Genomic DNA, 23,550 nt, shown 5'->3' on the forward strand with positions numbered 1-23,550 from the left:
TAGGACCCGGGCTTCCATTTTCCTTCTATGCATTTACAAACACACAGCGCTTCTGTACACAGATGAGATCACTCAGAATTAATGAGGCACAGGAAGCCTTCTCCCTGCGTTGTTTCTGTATTTACCTTTTACTGGATTTCAAGTACCTTAGATCTTTTTCCTCCCTGAATTATTTGAGAATTGTGTATTTTATTTCTATTTATATGCTGTTCCATTTACATTTGGCAATGATATTTAAGCAGTGTTTCTATCAATGTGGAGATTTAATCAATATCCAAAATTTTCATAATCCAACAGGGTAATACCATTTTCGAAATTTTATCCATTCCTTCTTTTTAAAATTATTTATCACTAGGCATGGTGGTGAGTGTCTATAATCCCAGTACTTGGGAGGCAGAGGCAGGAGGAATGCAGATTGAAGCCCAGTCTTAGCAACTTAGCGAGATTCTCAGCAACTTGATGAGACTCTGTTTCAAAATTAAAAAATATAGGAGCCGGGCGTGGTGGTGCACCCTTGTAATTCCCACGCTTGGGAGGCGGAGACAGGAGGATCGCTCAGGTTCGAAGCCAGCTTTGCTGGCTTAAGAGACCCTGTTTCCAAATAAAAATATAAAAAAATAGGTGTCTGGGAGTATAGCCCGGAGGTAGAAGGGTTTCCAGGAACCCCAGTACCACAACAACAACAAAAAATAGGACTCGGGGAGGGGGGGTATACCTCATGGGTAGAATACCCCTGGGTTCAATTTCTAGTACCATAGTTTATGTATATATGTATGTATGTATGCATGTATGTATTATATAGGTTTCAAATACAGACAAGAGCTTAACTGGGAACATAATGAATTCCTCTGTATTCCACATCAGCTTAAACATAAGGGTTATGTACCAGATCATGGCCCATCATATTCATCAATATCCTGATCCACTTGTTTCTCCCATGTAATTGTGAAACACCCAGATATCATAACATTTCGTCTGGTAATTTTTTCATATCTATCTCAAAAAGGTATAAGGGCTCCTTTTCACATATAACTATATCAGTACCACACCTAAGAATCAATTACTAACATCACCAAATAAATGTCTTCATGTTCTCTGGGTGGGAATAGGGTTATACTTGAAGTCCTATATGCTTAACTTTATGAAGAACTACCAAGAAGCTTTGCAAAGCCATTGCATCATCTACAATTCTACCCCCAATGTATGAGTGCTCTAATTCACCAACACTCGGTATTTTCAATCCTTTGAATTCCCTCTGTTGCGGTGGGCATGGAGTGATTTTAATATGCTCTTTCCAAAATGACTGATGATAATGTTGAATATATTTTCTTGTGATTTATTGACCAAACTTACATCTTCTTTTGTGAGATACCAATGTCTTTTGACCCTTTGTTGTTGAGTTATCTTTTTATCCCTGATTTGTAGGTATTCATTTTATATTCTGATTACAAATTCTTCCTCAGATATTTGTATTATAAATACTGGCTTCTAATTCATTTCATTCCTTAGCTGCTCCTGCCCCTTAGGATGAACCCTCAGGTCCCACACATGCTAGGCAAGTGCTCTACCACGGAGCTCCACCCCCAGCCCTGCTTTTCCTCTTATTTCCACAGTTGCCTTCCCTCAATTGTTAACCCAAGTTCAAATAGAATATACTATTTATTAAGCACTTATTATGGATCTTGCACTTGCTAAGCTCTCCCTACCCATTCATCTCCTCTGCTTCTCAGCACAGTTCTGGGAGGCAAACAGCACACTGACAATGGGGAGGCCGGCGTTCACCCATCTCCTGGTGTCAATCACCCGGGCAGGAAGCAGGCAGGCAGGCTTGCACCGTGTCCAGCGCTGGCCACACATTTAAATCAACTGAAATCAAGAGGTAAAAATGACTGATGCCCAGGCCCCAACTTCAGAAATTCAGATTGAATTGGTCTGAGGAGAAGTCCAGATATGGATATTTACAAAAGCAAAACAAAACTCAATTGATTCTGATTATCGGGACCTCTGATTTAAAGCGTTCTCTGAGTTCCTGAATCCACTCAGGATTCCGCTCCTGAAGATTGCCCTGCCCAACGGCGCAGAAAGAGTTAAATGACAGGCCATCTCAAGCCATATCTCTGCATCATTTACAGGCTGTGCAGAGAAGGCACGCCTGGCTGAGCTGACGCAGTTCCCTGTGCAGGCTGGAGATGCTTTGGATTTTAATTTAAGGAGCTCTTTAAAATCTGCTCTCTCCTCCACCCCCACCTTCCCAGGAGGCAGCATATCCAGACGTCAGCTCATAAAACCAGGTCCAATTTTGGAAGCTGCACAATCTGGGGAACCATCCAAGGTGTCCTTGCAGACAGACAGCCACAACTCGGAAATGACGACTACAGAGGGGGTTCAGTGTTGCATACAAATCGCTCTCTTGCTGATAATTTTCAACTTGCTGTCATTTAATGAGGCTTTTCCGCTCTCCAAAGAAAGCCGGTACCCAGTGGGGGAGGGGGCCTGCTTTTCTCTTCCACTTCCACTGATACAACTAGCTTTAAGAAGCTGAGCTGGGCTTCCTGGAAAACCAACATCTCTTCACGTGGGGAAAGAGAAAGAACCAGGCAGAAAGAGGTTTCTCTAGAATAAAACCTGTCTTGATTATTCTCCCTGTGATATTTATAGCTCATAGCAGTGAGCCTCAACAATCCTTATTCCTTCCAGAATCAGAGCCCTGGTCTTGGTTGAGGGTGGGGGAGGGGTTTAATGGATACTTCTTGGGAGCACTGGAAATTACCATCATCACTTGAGTGTCAAAAACACACAGAGTGTGCAAAATAATGTTGGATATTTGTTCCTGGCCAAGGAGCATTGGCAGAACAATATGTAAGAGCTGCTTCAGGGAAACAAAACATTGGCATCAGGAAGCTCAGGCACCTGCTGTGCAAAAGGGAGACAGGACAGCAGCAGAAGCCTGGGCACTGCACTTACTGCAGTGGTTCTCAAAGTGTGGTCCAGAGCCACCAGCACCAGATTACCTAGGTTGTGGGAGAAATGTAAATTCCCAGGTACTGCAGGCCGACTGAGCCAGAGACTCTGGGGTTGGGGCCCCAGATCTGTTTTTTGGGTTTTTTTGTTTTTTTGTTTTTTGTGGTAGTGGGGTTCCTGGAAACTCTTCTACCTCTGGGCTACACTCCCTGACCTATTTTTATATTTTTATTTGGAAACAGGGTCTCTCTCTCTCTTTTTTTTTTTTTTTTTTTTTTTTGCGGGTCTGGGGATGGAACCCAGAGGCATTTGACCTCCGAGCTACACCCCCTGCCCAATTTTGTATTGTTTATTTTGAAACAGGGTCTCACTGAGTTGCAAAGGGCCTCCCTAAGTAGCTGAGGCTGTCCGCGAACTGCTATTCTCCGGTCTCAGCCTCCCAAATGCTGGGATTACAAGCGTACGTTACCACGCCTGGCTGGAAACAGGGTCTCTTAAACCAGCGAGGCTGGCTTTGAACCTGCGCAATTCTCCTGTCTCTGCCTCCCAAGCACGGGGGGATTAGAAGCATGCGCCACCTCGCCTGGCTTTTTTCTTTTTTCTTTTTTATGGAACCCAGGGGCATTCGACCTCCGAGCTATACCTCCTCCTCTATTTTTTTTTTATTCTTTATTTTGAAACAGGGCCTCACGAAGCAGCTGCAAACCACGATCCTCCGGTCTCAGCCTCTCAAATGCTGGGATTACAAGCGTGTGCCACCACGCTCGGCCAGATCTGTGTTTTAAGGAGGCCTCTGGGTGACTTTGATGCACCTTTGAGTTTGAGAACCACAGAGAGAATCTTCATGCTAGACAATCATTCTTGAGTTTTACTGAGTCATGGGCAGGGAAGGGCTCTGTTGAGAGCTATTTTTAGCCATGTACTCCCTGGTACCTCTTGGGATAGGAAAGGGTGGGATGGAGCAATGGTGAGAATGCCACCAGCAGCACAGAGGTTAAGGAGCAAATCTTGTGACTTCACACTGCTGTCCCGGGCGGTTCCACCACCCTCTTTCCCTGTGGAAGGAGGATGAGTTCTGCTGCAATAATAAAGCAGCCCTGCAGGTAGGATCCCACCTTCTGCTTAAGAGGCCTGAGGTCGACAAACATATATAAAAGGGCTACACGATGGGCTGGAGTCAGGGAAGTGGGGGTAAGAAGGAGGACGTGGGCTGCAGTCTTTCCAGCCCATGGAAGCAGAGGCCTCCTCTGGCCAGCCTGGTGCCCGCAGGCTGAATATCAGCCCTGCCTGGTTGCTGTCTACAACCTGTGCTACACTGCATAGCAGCCCTGCTCCAGAAACAGGAGCTTAAACAAAAGAGCTTCATCCTCAGAAAGAAGAAAAAATATAGAGGATGACAGGGTTGGTGGGAGAACTAGATGAAAAGGAAGGTAAGCCCCAATCAGGGTGTTTCCAGGGTGCTTGGGATTTGTTTTAAGCAGGTATGGTAAGACAGGTGGACGCAGAAATGACTGTCATGAAGGAAGAAATGGCTTTTGTTTTGTTTTGTTTTGTTTTGTGGGAAGGAACCCAGGATCCTGAGTGCTGAGCAAGCTCTCTACCACCCAGCTGCATCCCCAGCTGAAGGAAGAAGTTTATTCCTTCACAGATTCTAGGACAAAAGTCATGAGCCCACAGGAGAGGATGGGGACCACAGAGGGAGGAGGAGAGGGGAAGGGAATGAAGTTCACCACATTTTGTATGTGCATGCACAAATATGTAACCACAAATTCCAGTATTATGTATAACCACATGCACTAATTTAAAAAAAGATACACTTAAAAAAAAAAAAAAAAAACTACTGGTTGTTGTAGTACACACCTGTAATCCCAGTACTTGGGAGACCAAGATAGGGGGATGGCAGGTATGAGGCCAGCCTCAGCAACTTAGCAAGACACTTGGTAACTTAGAGATCTTGTTTCAAAATAAAAATTAAAAAGGAAAAATAAAAAGGAAAAAGAAAGGAAGGATGAGGTCAGGAGCCAGAGACAACAGGGTGTTTGTGGGAAGAAGTGGGTAAAGCAGGAGAGGCAGGACTAGGATTAGCTAGTTTAGATTTTGGGCCACTCTAGGACTGTCCTTAGTTCCTGGCCCTGGAGTGATGAGGGCTGATGGGAAGTGGTGGGAGCACTAGAGCCCAGTGAGGGCTGGAGGGGTAGGCTGCAGGCAAGGAGGCTCGCTCCTGCCTTACCATCTCTGCGCATTGGCGACCCGGCAGGGCACAGGCTCCTGGGTGTTGCTGATGAAGTACGCTTGCCACTCAACCCTTCACTACCAGTCGTGTCCCAGCGCGTTCCCACAAGTAGCTCTGAGCTACCTGGCGTGCTGAAGCACCTGACACAGGGCAGTGTGATCCAGGAACTGAATTTTAGGTTTCTTTTTCCCTTTGACAAAAAGTAAATATAAATTTAAAAACTAAAGCAGTGTAAAATAGTCTTCCATCCAACAGACTTCAGAAGAGTGTAAAACTATCTCATTATTTTTACATTTAGGACATGTTTGCATTGTAATCCCATTTTAGATAAATTGAGTTCAGTAAGACCTGTAGTTGATTTCACTGTGTCCTTTTAGACTTTTTTTTTTTGGTGGTACTGGGGTTCCTGGAAACCCTTCTACCTCTGGACTACACTCCCAGACCTATTTTTATATTTTTATTTGGAAACAGGGTCTCTTAAACCAGCAGGCTGTCTTTGAACCAGCGCGATCCTCCTGTCTCCACCTCCCAAGCGTGGGGATTACAAGCGTGCGCCACCACGCTCGGCGTCCTTTTAGACTTTTAAGTGCGGCTACTAGAAAATGTTCAACACATATGTGGCTTCCGTTACCTCTTTGTTGATCAGTGGTGGCCTATGTACCTAGCAAATGATTAGATGTAAACTCCTAAAATGACAATAGAAAAGTGATTTAAAAGAATAGTGACACACGCCTGTAATCCCAGAACTTTGGAGACTGTAATCCCCGCGCTTGGCAGGCGGAGACAGGAGGATCGCGCAGGTTCGAAGCCAGCCGCGCTGGCGTAAGAGACCCTGTTTCAAAAATATAAAATAGGTCTGGGAGTGTAGCCCGGAGGTGTAGCTTGGAGATAAAATGCCCTTGGGTTTAATCCTGGGTACCACACGTGCAAACCTGCTAAGACCTGCTGAGGTGGGCACTAACAAAGTAGACCGCAATCGCACGCTCTCGCCTGAAGGATGGGCTGGTGCATGCTCATTGGGATCTAGGAGGATAGACTAGGGTAGGCGGGAGATGTTGACGAGGCTGAAATGAAAAATTCATGCTCAAGCAATTTCCTGGGAGATAAATTTATCTCTGATCTTATAACCCAGCAACAGCCATCAGACCTAGAAGCAACTGCGCCATTTTTAGTCTAATTCATTCCGTGGGGCCAACGGGTTTGCCCAACACCTGCAGCCCTCTGCCTGGGCCCCAGCTGGCTGCTCCTGGACCAGCAAGGGGGCCAGGCTGAGGACGCTGAGCGCCCACTCCCAAGCAGCCCTCTTCTGCAGTTCCCGTGTGGCTGCCAGCTCGGGTCTGGGGATGCTTCCCAATGTCCTCAAGGTCAGATTTTTTGGGCACTGTGGCTATAAATTAGTACAAGAGGTTCCTTGGCGTGGAATCTCACAGCCCTGCCCAGTGTCAGATGCAGGAGAGCCTCTCAGCTAATTGTGGGGCTGGGAAGGAGGCGAAGCTGTCACCAGGCTCACAGACAGGAGACCCATGGCTGCCAAGTATGGAAGGGTGGCCTGGCGGGACACCAGAGGCCCAGGGCCACAGCAGGCGACCATCTGCACCCACATGCTTCTGTCAGGGGCGCCGGCTTCCTTGCTGGGACAGTGACGTCACATGCAAAAGAGTGAAGTTGTCCCCGTCCTCCCTCCCCCCCACACACACCTTCAATGACAACTAACTCAAAATGCATCAGTGGCCTAAAATATAAGAGCAAAACCCACAACAATCTTATCAAATACTGTAGGGTACAATCCTCATGACCTTGAAGTTGGTACTGGATTCTTAGATGTGACATGAGAAGTAACCACCAAAATAGAAAACTGAACTTCAAAACACAAAACTTTTGTACATTAACATTATCAGAAAAGTGAAAGAGTAAGCCATGGGATGGAAAAGTTTTTACAAATCACACAGCTTATAAGGTTCTAGTATCTAGAACATGTAAAGAGTTCTTACAATCCAACCTAAAAAGATGGGCAAAGAACTTGAAAGAGATTTCTCCAGAAAACATATACAAACAGCCAATTGGTACATTAAAAGATCTTGAATTTATTAGTCACCCAGAAATGCAAATCAAAACTACGATGGCCACCGTTTCTTTAAAAAGGAAAATAAGTAGTTGGGCATGGTGGTGCACACCTGTAATCCCAGTACTTGGGAGGCTGAAACAGGAGGATCCCACATTTGAGGATAGCCTCAGCAAGTAGTCAGATTCTCAGCAACCTAGCAAAACCCCATTTTAAAAAGGGCTGGGGCATATCTCAGAAGTAAATGCCAGAGCTTAATCCCTACCACCACCACCAAAAAAAAAAAAAAAAAAGAAAAGAAAAAAAAAGTGTTGGTGAGGATGCGGAGACACTGGAATTCTTCTCGCTGATGGAATTGTTAAATGATTGGTCCATAGTAGAACAGTTTGGGGCCTCATTAAAAGGTTAAGCATAGAATTATCACATGATATAGAGATTTCATTCCTAGTCATATACTCAAAGCATTTAAAAATAGATACTTTAACAAATACATTGCCCGTGTTTATAGTAGCATTAGTCACAATAACCTAAAGATAGAAATGACCCAAAATGTGAATCAACAGTTGAATGGATAAGCATGAAGGAATGAAAAACGGACACACACCACAATATGGATAAACCTTAAAAACATTATGTCAAGGGAAAGATGAAGAACTGATAATCCAGTTGAAAAATTGGTGCAGGAATCTAAAAGTGATCCTTAAATATGTGAAAAGGTACTCAACCTCTTTTATTAGAAAATAAATTAAACCTACACAGATACCACCCCCACCTCCCAGGAAGCCATGCCTCTTAAACTCTACCCCCAACAGTGCTCTGGGACATCTTAAACACAATGAATGCTCATAGTTACTGAATAAAGTGATCAACAATTCTGAAAAATTAGTAAATAAAGCCAGGTGTGGTGACACATGTCTATAATACTAGTACTTGAGAGGCTGAGGCAGGAGGATCATGGGTTCAAGACCAACCCCACCCTATTTCAAAATTAAAAAAAAATAAAATTGGGCTGGTCTGAGGGTATAGCTCAGAGGTAGAATTCCCCTGGATTTGAATCCCAGGAAAACACACACACACACACACACACACACACACACACACACACACACACACACAAATAATACAAGGGAAAAAAAGCATTTGGTCCAGATTTCCATACAATAATTTTATAAATTATTTGAGGGTCATTAGCAAAAATTCACTATTCCAGTAAATTATCACTTTTTATTTTTGGTGCTGTGCTCATTGAACCCTGGGATATTCTACCTTCAAGCTACATCCTCAGCCCTATCTTCTTTTTTATTTTGAAACAGTGTCTCACTAAGTAGCTGAGGTTGGCTGTGAACCCGTGATCCTTCTGTCTCAGCCTCCCAAGAACCGGGATTACAAACGTGTGTCACCACACCTAGTTTAAATTGCTACTTTCTAATAACATTTCTCATTTGAAAGGTATGTCTAATGTAAACAAATGCAAATAAGTATCTTGAACCCAATGAAATTAGGATAAATTAGTGAATATATGAAATAATTTGCCTGTTGTGGTGGCACATGCTTGTAATCCCAGTACTTGAAAGGCTGAGACACAAGAATCATATGTTTGAAGCCAGCCTCGGTAATTACTGAGGCCCTCAGCAACTGAGTGAGACCCTGTTTCCAAGTACAAATATAAAATAAGTCTGGGGATGTAGCCTAAAGGTGGAAGGGCCCCTGGGTTTCATCTCTGGTAACACACACACACACACACACACACACACACACACACACACACACGCAATGTACACACACCATTTCTAACAGTTGGTTTGCATTTTTTAATTTTTAATTTTATGTATGTATGTATGTATGTATGTATGTATGTATGTATGTATGTATTGGTGGTACTGGGGTTCCTGGAAGCCCTTCTACCTCCAGGCTACACTCCCAGACCTAATTTTACATTTTTATTTGGAAACAGGGTCTCCTAAGCCAATGCGCGCGGCTGGCTTCGAACCTGCGCGATCCTCCTGTCTCTGCCTCCCAAGCGCGGGGATTACAAGCGTGCGCCACCACGCCCGGCTTGCATTTTTTAAAATTGGGTAATTCGATGAACTTCTATTTAATGTAATAATCTTAAATTTGACTCTAAAGGCAAATACTGATTTCAAGGCATGTGGCATTTAAGAAGAGTCCCTAACCTATACAATATGTTTAATAAATCATCTAAATGTTTATGAGTAACATCACCATCTGACATTTTCAAAATCAGAACTTAAAACAAAGAGCTGAAAATCATTAATGACCATTTGTTGAACCAGGGTCATGTAAAGGGAAGCACATAGTACGTTGGATGCCTTCCAGCTCTGTGACTCTGGACAGGCTCCTTCACCTCTCCGAGTCACAGCTATGAGGACTAGGTCATTAGTAGAGCTTTTTTATGGTTATAAACATTTTATGCAATCTAGCCCCCAAGACAGAAAGGAGAAAGGCAAAGCCTTTGAGAAAAGGGTTGCTCCTCGTTCATAAACCCTGGAACAAGTTTCACCTCAGTGATGGGTATGTGGGGGATCAGCTCCTCCAAAGCAGCCAGGAAAGAATAGTTGATAGATGAAAAATCAACCCTGAACCAAGCCAAACTGGGAAGAGACCTGATGTCAGATATCAACCGTTGGGTATAAATGTAGTTTGCCTTTTTTTGTTGGCAAATATCTGATGTGGCTGTTGGTGGTTGTCGGCATCATCCCTACAAAATACTTAAGTAGAAAGTTTTTATAATTCACCAAATCCCCCATAACTTTGTTGAAATCTAATCCTTGACAAAAATGCACCCTGAAAACACAATGCAGAAGAAAACATTAGTTGAACAGAGACCCGGATACCTTACGGTAATCATTAATGAAATATTTGTGGCTTATAAACACAATGGTAAAACCAGCAGCTATTCAACCTGCTTCCAGATTTGCTAGCACTTGAGTACAACTGCTAACTCCATATAAATACAAGCAGAAAAATAACTTTTGGAAATCTCAAGGCCTATTTTCCACCACTCTCCACCCACAGCCGTCTGCTCAGTGATGGGAGAAGGCCGTACAAGATGACAGCAACCCCTGAGGAAGCTTCACAAGGAAACTAGGCTCTGAAGCTGCAGGTCAATCGTTTTAAACAAACTAGTTTAGACTTGAAAACAGTCTGGCTAATAAGTTCAAGGGAAATGAAGTCATGTTTAGTAGCCAATGTGTTTTGGTCTAAACTAACAGTGAGACAAAAAAAATAAATAAAAGATTAAAAGGAAACCTCTTGACCGTACTTAACAGCATTCTTACTCCTTCGGTTATTTGTTCAATGAACATGTAAATAGCTCTATGTGTGAGGCCCCGCATCAGGTGAGGATAACCACCCGAAAACAAGTCCCTGCCACTCTGAGGCTCATACAACAGGTGGAAGGACCTGGAAACAGACAAAAGTTATTTCCTTTCCAATGCTCGTAGATAAGAGGCTGGGACAGAAAACAGCTGTCCCCTTCAGCTAGAGAAGGTTGCCAGAAAGCAACTGCTTTAGAAAGTACGATCAGGGAGCAACTCTCTGAGGAGGGGACCTTTGGGGCTAAAAGACGAGACGGGTGTTCTCTGCAGCAGGAACGTCCATGTTCTAAAGCACTGAGGCAGGAATGGCTTGATAAAGTGGAGAGGCAGCCAGGCGCAGAGGCGCATGCCTATAATCCTGGTCCTTGGGAGGCTGAGTCTGGTGGATTGCAGGTTGGAAGCCGGCCTCAGCAATTTAGCGAGACCCTGCTTCCAAATAAAAAATAAAATAGGTCTGGAGGTGTGGTTCAGGGGTAGGATGCCCCTGGGTTCATTCCCCAGTGCCACACACACACACACACATACACACACACACACTACACACACACACACACACACACACACACACACACACACACACACACAGAGTTGAGAGACAGATAGGCCAGTGGGGCTCAAGAGTGGTGAGTAAAGCAGGGAAGTAAAATGGGTGAGTGTGACAAAACCATGTTAGATCTTGCAGCCATGGAGGGAAGTGGGATTTTTTTTTTTTTTTTTTTTTTGCGGGTCTGGGGATGGAACCCAGGGGCATTCAACCTCCGAGCTTTACCCCCCTGCCCTATTTCTTATTCTTTATTTTGAAACTGGGTCTCACTGAGTTGCAAAGGGCCTCACTAAGTACCTGAGGCTGTCTGCGAACCGCGATCCTCTGGTCTCAGCCTCCCAAATGCTGAGATTACAAGCATGCGCCACCACACCTGGTTTGGAAGTGGGATTTTTAAGTGCAATGAAAAGCAATGGTTGGGGGAGGAGTTTTTGTTTTTATTAATTATTTTAAATAAATTTTTATTGGTGCATTGTAGTCATACATCTTAATTGGATAAAAAAATCTTGTAAAGCTATACATGCACACATCAGCACCTAATCAACCCTTACCAACCCCTTCCCTCTCCCTCCCTCCTTCCCATGCTTGGTTTTCTGATTGACTTTGATATATTTGTTTAAGTACATCGTGTGCATTAAAGAGTTTCCCTCTTCTCCCCTCCCTTCCCCTCAGATAGGCCACCTTAATTGCTCCTCTGTAGGGTCCCTTCTTCATCTAGAGTTCCTCCTGTTATGCATTTCTCCCTAGTTTTTGCACATTAAGAAAAGCATCTGGTTTCTTATTTTTTTGTGATATTTCACTGTAAATGCCATAATTTTTGTTCTCCCTTATGGCTGGGCAAAATTCTATTGTGTACACATCCCATAGTTTTGTAATCCACTCATCCATTGAAGGACATCTTAGCTAGTTCCACAGTTTGGCAATGGTAAACTGTGCAGCTATGAACATGGTTGCCATGCATTAGTTTGGTATTTTGGTTTTCATTCTTTCTGGTAGATACCCAGAGGTGGTATTACTGGATCATATGGTAAGTTCATTTTCCTTCTTCTGGGGATCTTTCATACTGTTTCCAAAGTGTCTGCACCAACTTGCAATCCCACCAATAATGTATTAGAGCTTCTATTTCTCCACATCTGATCAATTAGTTTCTTTCTTGCTTAAAAGTCCTTCTTTGAATTTTCATACTCTCATATAATGAAATCCTGAAAGCCAGTAGGTGAGTAACTTTGACAAGATGATCTACTCACAACCATTTTTTTTTTAAATAGAGATCACTTGGATCTGGGATTCTGCTGAGAGATGAGGTGAGGCAGCGGCAGCTTCTAGGGTTTCCTGGCCACATGGTTGCAGGGACCTGCTGGCCCTTTGCTGTGAAGCAGACCGCAGTCTCAACCCTGCCGTGCTACAGGCTCCGGGCCCACAAAGGTAGAATGCCCCTGGGTTCCATTGCCAGGACCACAAGCAAACAAAATAAAATTGCATTTGTACCGAACCTGTAGATATTTTTCTTGTCATTATTCTCTACACAATAACGTGTAACAACTATTTACATAGCATTTAAATGGCATTAGGTAATATAAGTAATCTAGAGTTATTTAAAATATGGGAGGATGTGCATAGGTTTTGCAAATATCAAGCCACTTTGTAGAAGTGGCTTGAGCTCTGTGAACTTTGGTATCCAAAGGGGTCCTGGAACCAATTCCCTGCAAATATTGAGAGATGATCTGCTTATTAGGGTTCTACACTACCCTCAATTTCAGGCATACACTGGGGGTCTTGGAATGTATTCCCTGAGGAAAAGGAGAAACTACCATAATATAGTAATAAATACTGACGAAAAGGGGATTATTACCAGTTGTTGGTCTAGAGAGGCTGGAAACCTCTTGCATTGGCAATAAACAAGCACTTGTGAAGGGCTGATTACACCACCATGAAGAATTCTGTGAGCATGGTGCTTTGGGAGTGATTCAGGAATTTAGATTGCTAGAGATGGGAAGGTGTAAGGTTTATTTCAGAACTGCTATAGAGAATTAAAGTAACTACATTTTAAATCTGTAATGAACTGTCAAAATTGAACTCATTTTTTTAAGCCTACAATCTCAAAGGCTTACAGGGGCAGGGAAGAGCATTTATTAAAAGAACTTTTTAAAATTCACAATTTCCAGTGGCCATAGAGCTTGCTTAGTGAGAGAAATTCTCTGTATTCCCTTGGAACTAATGAGACTGAGAAATAATTTAATACTCCTTATTTTACTTTTGGTATTAGGGATTGAACTCAGGGTCTCGCTCATATTACCAACTGTTCCATCACTGAGCTACAGCTTCAGCCCGATTCTCCTTATTTGACAGTGGAGGAAATAAATTCCAGCCTTCTCACTAGGAACAGCAATATTAGACTAGTCATTCCCTGCCTCAGCTGCAGTCAGGTGACGTGTTTATGAAAACCCCAAGCAACTAACTACATAAAAAAAGAAAAGAACTCCAAGTACTAGATGCTGGTATCCTGACTCTCCTGTGGCAATCCTGATTTAATCAGCACGGGATGAAACCACACATCTGTATTTTTATTATTTATTTATTTATTCATTTATTTTTGGTGGTACTGGGGTTCCTGGAAGCCCTTCTACCTCCGGGCTACACTCCCAGACCTATTTTTACATTTTTATTTGGAAACAGGGTCTCCTAAGCCAGCGCGCATGGCTGACTTCGAACCTGTGTGATCCTCCTGTCTCTGCCTCTGAAGCGCGGGGATTACAAGCGTGTGCCACCACACCCGGCCACATCTGTATTTTTAAAAGCTCTCCTAGGTGCTTCTGACCAATAGAAGCTGGCTAGATTTGCCCTCAAGTTTTTTGACCTGTATCCTCATCACCCACCTTTGATCTGGTTGCTGACTCCCAACACCTGGGCCTTCTGACCAGCCACACGTCTCTATCATGGGTTACTTCTGCATGGTCTCCTAAGGGACACAAGAACTCCTGGGTGACCAGACTCCTCTCCCCCATCCCGTGCCACTCAGATGCTAAAGTTCTGCACCCATTTTCTTCACACCCATTCATTTCTACAAAGGCTTTAGGGCTGCTGACGCAGCTCCCCTTGACCTGACCTCCTGCCCAACATTCAGGACTGTGAGACTTACGACTTACAGGATAGCAAAATGTTTGCTTGGGCAAATACCTTAAACTGTTTCTTTACAAAAAAATGGATGAGTCAGATAGAGATGGTTTATTTAAGGTCCTGAGATGAATGGAGACTAGGGGGAGTGGTAGTGGGATGGAATTATCCAATTATAAAGATGTGTTGTTGGCGGACATCCTAGGGTGGACCTAGATTCCTGTCTCCTAGTATCCATGTCCCAGTGTAAGTTTCTTCCCCAAAGGCCAGTGACTTGCTTCTAACCAACAGAATTAAGATGTTTGGCAGATAAAGTCCAAGTCCCTAATCATTCCGCTGAATTAATCAGACCGCTGCAGAGCTCTGGTCTAAATCAGGTGGGCCCTTTCAGAGGGCTCAGACCTTTCCTGACCTAAGACTGCGCAGCAGAAACTCTCCATTGCTGGCTTCAAAGCAAACTATGCATTCTACAGCAAAAGAATTCTGTACAACCTGAAGATCCACCAGAAAAGAATGCAGTCCAGATACCCCACTGATCCATCCCTGTGCTATTCCTAGACTACCTGGTGATATGTTACTTTTTTTTTTTTTTAATTCAGTAGTGTAATGTACTGATGTCTCATACTGAAAGCTGAAACCTTACATTTTAGGCCAGGTGTGGTGGCACACACTTTTAATTCCAGTACTTGAGAGGCTGAGGCAGGAGGATCTTGGTTCACAGCCTCAACTAAAGTGGGATCCTCTGCAACTTGGTGAGACCTTGTTTCAAAATAAAGAATAAAAAAAAGTACTGGGGGTGTATTAGAATGCCCTTGGGTTCCATCCCCAGTACCGAGAAAAAAAAAAAAAAAAACCCAAACCCCTACATTTTGGCTAACCTTAACCTAGGCTCACCTGGCCAGAATCTACTTACTATAGTAGAGCACCTGAGACAGGTGTTCTAAGACAGAAGGACATACATATGCCCATGAACTCTGGTAGCCCTGGGAATAAGAAGCAGAGGAAAGTGTTCTTCAGTACGGTAATGGCTAGTTTTTCAACATTGGTAAATGGGAAATGTTACAATGTTACTGCCCTAGATCTAGAATGTGCTGTTCATGATACTAATAGTTTGTATTTGTGGACTGCAGGTGAGATAATTTTTTCCTGATATTGACACAAAGACTCTAGTCAGGCATGATGGTGCACACACCTGTAATCCCAGCTACTTGGGAGAGGAGGAAGGAAGGCAGGAGTGCTACAAACTTGAGTCCAGCCTGAGAAATTTAGTAAAAACCCACCTCAAAAACAAAGGACTGGGGATGTAATTCAGTGGCAGAGCACCTGTGAGTTTAACCCCCAGCCCTGCAAGAAGACTCCATTTTGGGATAGTGTAAGGCTGAAGTGTTATACCAAATAAATCACTGCTGGAACAATAGGTGGTTTAGCGCTAACCTCCTTTTAAGTACACTAAAAAGCTTAAGCATTGTAGTAAGTCACAGCAATATAGCACACCTGCATGCATGTGTGTGTGTGTGAAGTATTTTCCTCTTTGGACAAGAAGAAAAAGAGTTGAAAGTTCATGGGATCTGACTCATTACTGATCCTTCTGAACAGTGCTAGTCAAAGGATGCTGGCAATGTCAGGGAAGGTGATTTTTCAGGAAAGCAAAGGAGCCCTTGGTGGTGGTGGTGGGTTAGATTCCATGGCACTGGGGCAGGCAGACAGGCTAGAGGTCACCTAATCCCACCCATTCATTGTATGAAACAAGTTTAGTGATAAGACTAGAAAAGGGAGTAAAACCCAGCGCAACAAATTCTCCTGATAGTCTACCATGCTGTATTCTCTCTCAAGTCTCTCCATTATCCATCTAGAAAAATACATAAATCTTATGCTCTTTTGAGTTGTGTAGTCGTTGAAGTTATTAGTTCCACACAAGCTCAGCTATTTTACAGACATTAGAGACGGGGTTGGGGGAGGGCCCTAGATTAACTGTATGCTTAGCCTTAGACCTGCCATCACTTGCTTCCTTGGTAAGCAACTAGCATCACACGGGCCATGAGCACACTTCACCAAGCATCTCAGAGTGGCCTCTATTATCGTTTCAGGAACTTGCTCATTTTACAGATGGAGAAACTAGGGTCCAGAAAGGGCTGCCTTCGACAGAGTACTGGCCCAGGCCCTGTTTTGTTGCCTCTGCTGATCAAGAGCTCTGAAGCACTTACTGGGTAGGTCTGGCAGACTTGGAAGAGGATAAACTGGGTTTGCTTGGAGGATGGCTAGAAGCCACAGTTGCAACTAATGTGCTCACCAGTTGTGAGAGTGGGGGACTGTCTTCTAAATGAAACTTAAAACTGCTTCAGCTGTTGCTAAGTGTACTGGGCAGCACAGTAAGTACTTCTTTGAAGAGGGCTTCATGTTAAACATGGGAGGCAGTGGGTAGGAGTGTAGTGACTGCCCAAGTTTAGCTCCTGGCTCAGTAATTTACTATGTGACACAGGGTAAGTTATTTAACTTCTCTAAACTTTATTTCTCCAACATGTAAAATGGGAAATAATAGTACTTTACAGAATTCTTGTTAGGACTAAAGAAAAAGAGAGAATTCGACATGCTCCATGAGTTTGCTGTTGTGTTACTGATGGAGATGAAAACCATCTAGTCTTAATATTCAGAATCACTTGAAATAGCCTTACCTTTTACAACTGAGCAGTTTGTCATGTTAGTGAAGGGAAAATAAACCCTTCACTCACTAGCATATTATTGATTAAAATATCTGTCAAAAAGTATAACACTGTACTCAAAATCAGCAGTATATTACTAGGGAAAAGTTTCTGAAATGTTAGTCCCCTGCCACTGTACTCCCCAAATCATCTTGGTAATAATAATAATAAAAAAACACTAAGCACAATTGCAAATACTGTATTTCCTATTTTTAAAAATAACCAAAATATGTGTATGCACTATGTATGTTCTTAAAAAACCCTCAAAATATTTTATTTTTTCCTTGGTCTTTTGCAAAATAAATATATGCAATATATTCTTGGGTAGAGTTAAATAATAACTTTGAATTACTGAGAAAGAAATGGGGGACTCTCCTTAGGAAGGTAGAAAAGTAGTTTATAAGTACTTTTATCTACACTGAATTAAAGGCTATTTGTAGCACATAAGAGTTACTACTTTGTAGATGTAAAAAATAAAAAATATCTTCAATCCCCACCTCCCACCAAAGAAACACATTTACCAAAGTATTCTAAAAGCTCCAAGTACCAATACTAGTTTCCTCAGAATACCAAGAGATGGTGGTACCACCTGGGCACATGGCTATTGCAGAAACCACCTATCCTTCAATTTAATAAAGTGAAAACAAGCACTTGTCATTTTAGTTTTGAAAAACACTGGAAAAATGTGTATGTAAGGAACTGAAATGCCATCCATGAAACAGTTACAACCACAGAATAAGGAAGGCTTAGTTTTTCTATTTTACTTCAAAAGGAACAAATGAATTGGTCATCAGTCTTTGATAAGTTCTGGATTTGCCACCACCTCCAGAAACTGTACAAATAGAGAGTTCTTTTGTTTTACTTATTTATAACATATATATCACATAAGGCAAATTGACTTCATGCTTTACTTCAGTAAAATGGGAAAAGTTTTCTCTGAAATTGGCACTAACGTTTTAAGTTCTTAGTAGCAAGAAGATACATCCAACTATAAGCAGAATGAACACAGTCATAATACATATCAAATCAAAATTATTTCCTTTATATAATCAGCAATGAGTAACTCCAGAGGTAGTATGGCAGAAACGATAATGGATTCTATCAGGTCACAACCAATGAAGAAACTAAATTTATTCTTTTCCTATGGTTTTGACCATAAATTGCTTTACACATTTAGGACCTGAATAAAAACCACTCTTAGCAGAAATCTTGGCCCGTTAATTCAACTGACATATTATTTTACAACTTTCTGGACTGTAGATATAAAAAATGTAAAGTATAAAATTATGTTAAGTTTGAAATGGTTTTAATTGTATTCATTAAAAATATTTACATTTCCCAGTACTTACTTGACAAAACCCCCTTGCAATATAATTCTACTCTAAACTTTTATTTATAAAATGAGGCTCATTTATGAGATTTCAATGACTGCTACACTGCAAATTACTTACATTCTGTAAAATATTTTAAGAACTTTTCATATCAAAGGTAGTTTATATTGGATTATCTGAAACCCAATAGTGCCCACAGATGAGCTTCTTATAATTCTTTTCATTAATGCTTGGAAAGCACTGTGAAAATGAAAAGTGCTGTTAAGTGCTATCATCTCCTTAAAATTTCACTTTTACTGTGTGCACATTGTGAAATAAACACATATGCAGCATGTCCATGTTTTGATATGTATTTTTTATTTCCCTGCAGTTTTCACTTATCAAGAACAAGTAACAGGGAAAGTTGTCTGAACTAGTGCATAAACAAACATTCTGAAACACCACTACACGTATCTAATTTACAAGAACCGTATAAAAAAAGTCACTAAAACACTACACTATGAAGGTGTCCAACGCTTACAGTCAGACTTTTTCCAACCCGTTACTTGCCTTGTAGCCACAGGAAAACTCTCCAAAATTGAAAAGACAATCTTGCCACAACCCTCCCCCCTCCCAACACCTGGGATGGCTCGATATCTAGACTTCCAATATTTATTGCAATGATATAATGCAATACATACCTGGTAAATATCTTTTATGTGGTGTGTTACAGTTTAAAGCCAGTTAAAATATGCAGTCTTCAGATAAAATGTAATCCTTGAAAAATTTTCATATCTGCACAGTTTAAATGTGCTAGATGCATAATTTTTCCTAGTCCATTTTTCTGTGCAATTATTTTTTATAAACTGGTATTATAAATAGAAATATACATTCAAAATATATGGAAAAGTGAGTTACTACATTAAATTTGCATGTATCGATCCATCCCTTTCCCCTGCACAGTAATAGAAAATACTATTTTGCCTTGAACTTCATATTTGACAGTGAAATGCCACTAAAGTATTTACCAAAAAGTCCATCTAGTCAAATTGTGAAACAAAATGAACCAAGTGAAAACTTTACAGTTCCTTTAGAAAAAAATTACAAGAATTTCATTTCCTAGCTATGAATCTTTAACTTTTTAGACACAAAGTTGGATTTATTTTTACAAGATACAAAATGTAAACATGGCAAAATAAATAGTTAAAACAAGTGATGCAGGATCCCATTTCATGCTCATGATCCCATTAAAGAATTATTTTTAAAATCCATTCAGTTGCAAATTCAAGTGCAAAAGCATGATGATGAATATCTACTATTCAAGTAACAGAAATAATATTGATGATACAAATAAACTATTTTACAAGGTAGTGATTTTCCCAATTTTACAAAATGTACATCATATATCGATTTAACATCCGATATACTGTAGTCCACTTAGGTCCACTGCTGCGCTCTGTGGTCCACAGAGTGCCGCCTGTTGCGTTCAGCTGGAACATGCATGACTGCACACCATCCACACAGGAGGAGCCACATGTTTTAGGTTATGTCACTTCCATAGCTACTGTGGTCTCTGCTATTCCATTTAAACCCAATCTTTCTGGTTCGTGGTTCTCTCTATAATGAGGCAAAGGGCAAAATAAACATTAATACTCTCTAGAATATGTTATAGATTACATTATCTAACTACTACTAAACATGACTTCAGAAGAACCTTCCCAATTTTTATCATTTTCACACAGGTATGAGGAAATTTTCTTTAGCTCAGAAATTCTAGCAATCTTTGCTTATAACTATTTAGGAAAGACAACAATTTAGCATAGTTTTCAGTAGAAGCTAATGATTAATTTGAAATATAAAAAAGCTAAATTAATTTGAAATATAAAAAAGAGGACAAGTCCACTTTTTTTTTTTTTTTTTTTTTACAATATACAGAGCATGTGATGCTCAAAGAGAATAACTTTTAGGAGTACAGTATTATTTAAATGACATACCACTAGTTTAATTTGAAAGGCTTAAGGTCATATGCTTATTAACCTATGCAAATTAATTTCTTCTGATTTACTGCTCTTGCATTAGCATTACTGAAAAGAAATAGAAAACTCACTCTGAAATATTATAGGTTTGGTTAATTCTCGAATATTCTCAATTTTAACATAGACATAGAAGAGTTTACTTTCTTCACATAATGTTAAAAATCACAAATTTTGATACAAAACCTAAACTCTGGCATGGAATTAATAATAACAATTCTAACCTTCCAGACTGCCAAACTACAAAAAAATAATACTAAGAGTGACTGAAGCTTTTTAAAGCCAAAGAACTTTACACTAAGCAGAGCCTCAAGATCTGGTAAAAAGTGTGTCACCAGAAGCTCCGACTGACCAGGTCTTTCCCCTCCCACAGGACAAATAGCACAGAGGAAGAGAGAGTGATGTGTGGCCCCCACACACCTTGCTATGCTGCCGATGGCACTGCTGGGAGTAACCTTTGGCACTCTGTCCATGCTGGCAGCAACTGTGGCGAGTTTTAAGGCTGTTGGCGATGGTGCTGAAGTCCGTGCATTGATGTGCACATTGACTGGAGAGACAACACTGACGTTACCAAGGTGCACTGCAGTCGTCAGGCAGGAATTGTTCATCGGAAGTGTTTGAGGACTGCTTGTGCACAACGCTGGGATTAAGTGGTTTGTAGTAGTGTGGCCAACTGTCCTTACAAGTTGTACAGCTGAAATCCCTGGGCTGGATGATAAAGCCATATTGGTGGAGTATAACGTTTTAGAGGTTCCTGAAAGAGAGAAAAAAAATTCCTTCAATTAACATCATGGGACATTAATAAGGTACTTACAATAAATGCAAACATTTATATTATAATATTTTATATTATATATTAAATATCAAATTAACATTCCATCACAGTTTCTTTAATGAGAGCTGCTGCTAAGCAAATACAATGTATTCACCCGAAAGATACCCTCAGGTTATTGGCTAGCATAAAGAGGCTTTGCAAAGTATTGTGCTGCCTTGTATGTGGCATCTTTAAAGGTAAGTACAAGCTGGGTGTTGTGGCCCATGCTTGTAATCCCAGTACTTCGGAGGCTGAGATATGAGGATCACGGTTCATGGCCAGCCTCCGTTACTTAGTGAGACCCTGTTTCAAAATAAAGAATAAAAAACAGGCTTGAAGGTGTAGCCCAGAGGTAGAATGCCCCTGGGTTCCATCCCCAGTACTGCCAAAACAAAACAAAACAAAAAGTAAGTACAATTAAGACAGATGGACAGTTGGCATCATGGGTATATGTGAACAACTGGACAGTCCTACAGGCTGAGAGAGAGGGAAAGATGTCAGAAACAGCAAGTCTTTGAGAAGTCCTCAAAGACAGGGTTTCACAGCAATACTATATCTCAAGAGGAAGTGTCAGAGAGTTATCCCAGGAGACTTTCGAGTGGTTTGAAGGTAAATTTGACTTCAAGCTTACTGAACATGGAAGACTCAAGGTGATACTGGAAATTAGCTCAAGGGTTTCCTAAAATGTGTTTATGGATGAAACCAGTGGAATATTCCATAGGCAGGTTTCCAGTACATGGGAGGAAACAGAGAAAGACTCTGTGAACTCTAGAACACTCAGCTATTTCCTGTAACTCCCCCCCCCCAATTTTTTTTTTGAATAACACTGATTTGACTTCATATGTTCCTCCCTTGAATTTAAGAAATAAAACCAAACCCAACTCAGTGGGTTACAACTTTAAATGAAACCCCAGCCGTACCTGAAGGCTGGACGACACCGTTTATGTTGCTGTGGCTGGTGTTCTGTTCCTTGGCTACCTCACTGCGACCGGGAACAGGCGCACTGACCACTGCAGATGCAGCAAAGTGGGCGCTGGCTGAGTCGAGTGTTTTAGACATGCAGTCAGAGGTGCTCGAGCCCTATAAAATGGACAAACTCTCAGCTTCTCAGATGTAATTTCACATTAAGGAATGGGGCAAATGCAAGATGTTGTTGCCTTTCTAATTTTGAGTAGTCAGAAACGTTAGATAAAGAGATCTATCTAAGCCTTTGTAGAATATTTTAGGTACAAAAAACAGAAAAATGACTAAAAACTAGCAAGCAATTATTTCTGAGAAGGAACTTGGGAATTAAACCCCAAATCTTTAATGCTCTTTGTTTTTCTAACAAGTCTTAATGAATGCTTTTAAAAATTCTTGACAATGCCGGGCGTGGTGGCACACGCTTGTAATCCCCGCGCTTGGGAGGCTGAGACAGGAGGATCGCACAGGTTCGAAGCCAGCCTCAGCTACTTAGTGAGGCTCTCAGCAACTTAGTGAGACCCTGTTTCCAAATAAAAATATAAAATAGGTCTGGGAGTATAGCCTGGAGGTAGAAAGCCTCTGGGTTCTACCCCCAGTACCGCCCCCCCCCCCCAAAAAAAAATTCTTGACAAGCTATCTACCATAGATGAAATAAAATTATAGACTTGAATAATAAATATTTTTGTCACAATGTAAAAACCTATCTTGGCCTAATCTTGAGAAATGCTGAAAATACTACAGGCTGTTTACTGAAAAGACTCACAAAAAGCAAATGAAGGTAAGTTAAATGACTCTTCCTCCTCGACTATGCATGAAACTGGATGTCACAGTAGTGTGCTTGGGGCTCAGGGTCACTGAGACTTTTGTGGTGCTGGGTTCAGGATCTTTAAGGTTTCATGTACTGATCTTTTGATTTGAACCACTATGGATAGATGCTGACCTGAGCTAGCTCACAGAATAAAAATGAACTGAGTTAATCTCAGCTAATACTTTAGGAGTACTTGCAAGATTATGGAATAATAAAATATAAAACCTAAAATACAAGGCTTATTTGTTTCTGAATGCTCTATTTTGAAATGTATTCTTACATTAGTTTTCTTTTTAATGTCTTAAAACAATAAATTTATTTCCATACAGTTCTGGAGGCCAGAAGTTCATAATGAGCCTTACAGGGCTCATATATCAAGATGTTGGCAGTGTTGGTTCCTACAGTTTTATTCTTATGCTTACTGTCTTCATTTAATGGTGCCCATGAACAACTTCCCCTAGTAGCATTTTTTTTTCCCTACAGAGAAATGTGACGCATAGAGGCGAGGGGTTATAGTGAGGCATATCCACATAGTACTTAAACATGTTTTAGGAAGCATTGGAAAAGTCATAAAAACTTTTCTGTATAAAGGAGGGTGGGGAGTGATGATTTTAAGAATATATATTTACTCCTATGAATTCTCAATAACTTTCCAAATAAAAGAAGCTATT

At 41.3% G+C, this 23,550-nt stretch overlaps 1 protein-coding gene across 1 annotated transcript in view; it reads right to left on the minus strand.

Annotated features, from left to right (window-relative positions):
* Nucleotides 1–19,805: 19,805 nt before the first annotated feature.
* EPC2 (enhancer of polycomb homolog 2) overlaps nucleotides 19,806–23,550 on the minus strand; it is a gene marked incomplete at both ends in the record, with an annotated part of 136,360 nt that continues 132,615 nt past the window's right edge. The window contains 3 exons of the mRNA XM_080719980.1: nucleotides 19,806–19,878; nucleotides 20,715–21,048; nucleotides 22,029–22,188. Coding sequence (XP_080576106.1) covers nucleotides 19,806–19,878; nucleotides 20,715–21,048; nucleotides 22,029–22,188 — 567 coding nt within the window. The remainder of the gene's footprint in view (nucleotides 19,879–20,714; nucleotides 21,049–22,028; nucleotides 22,189–23,550) is intronic.

Source organism: Muscardinus avellanarius (assembly GCF_963383645.1).
Source record: "Muscardinus avellanarius genome assembly, chromosome: 2".
NCBI classification, from domain to species: Eukaryota; Metazoa; Chordata; class Mammalia; order Rodentia; family Gliridae; genus Muscardinus; species Muscardinus avellanarius.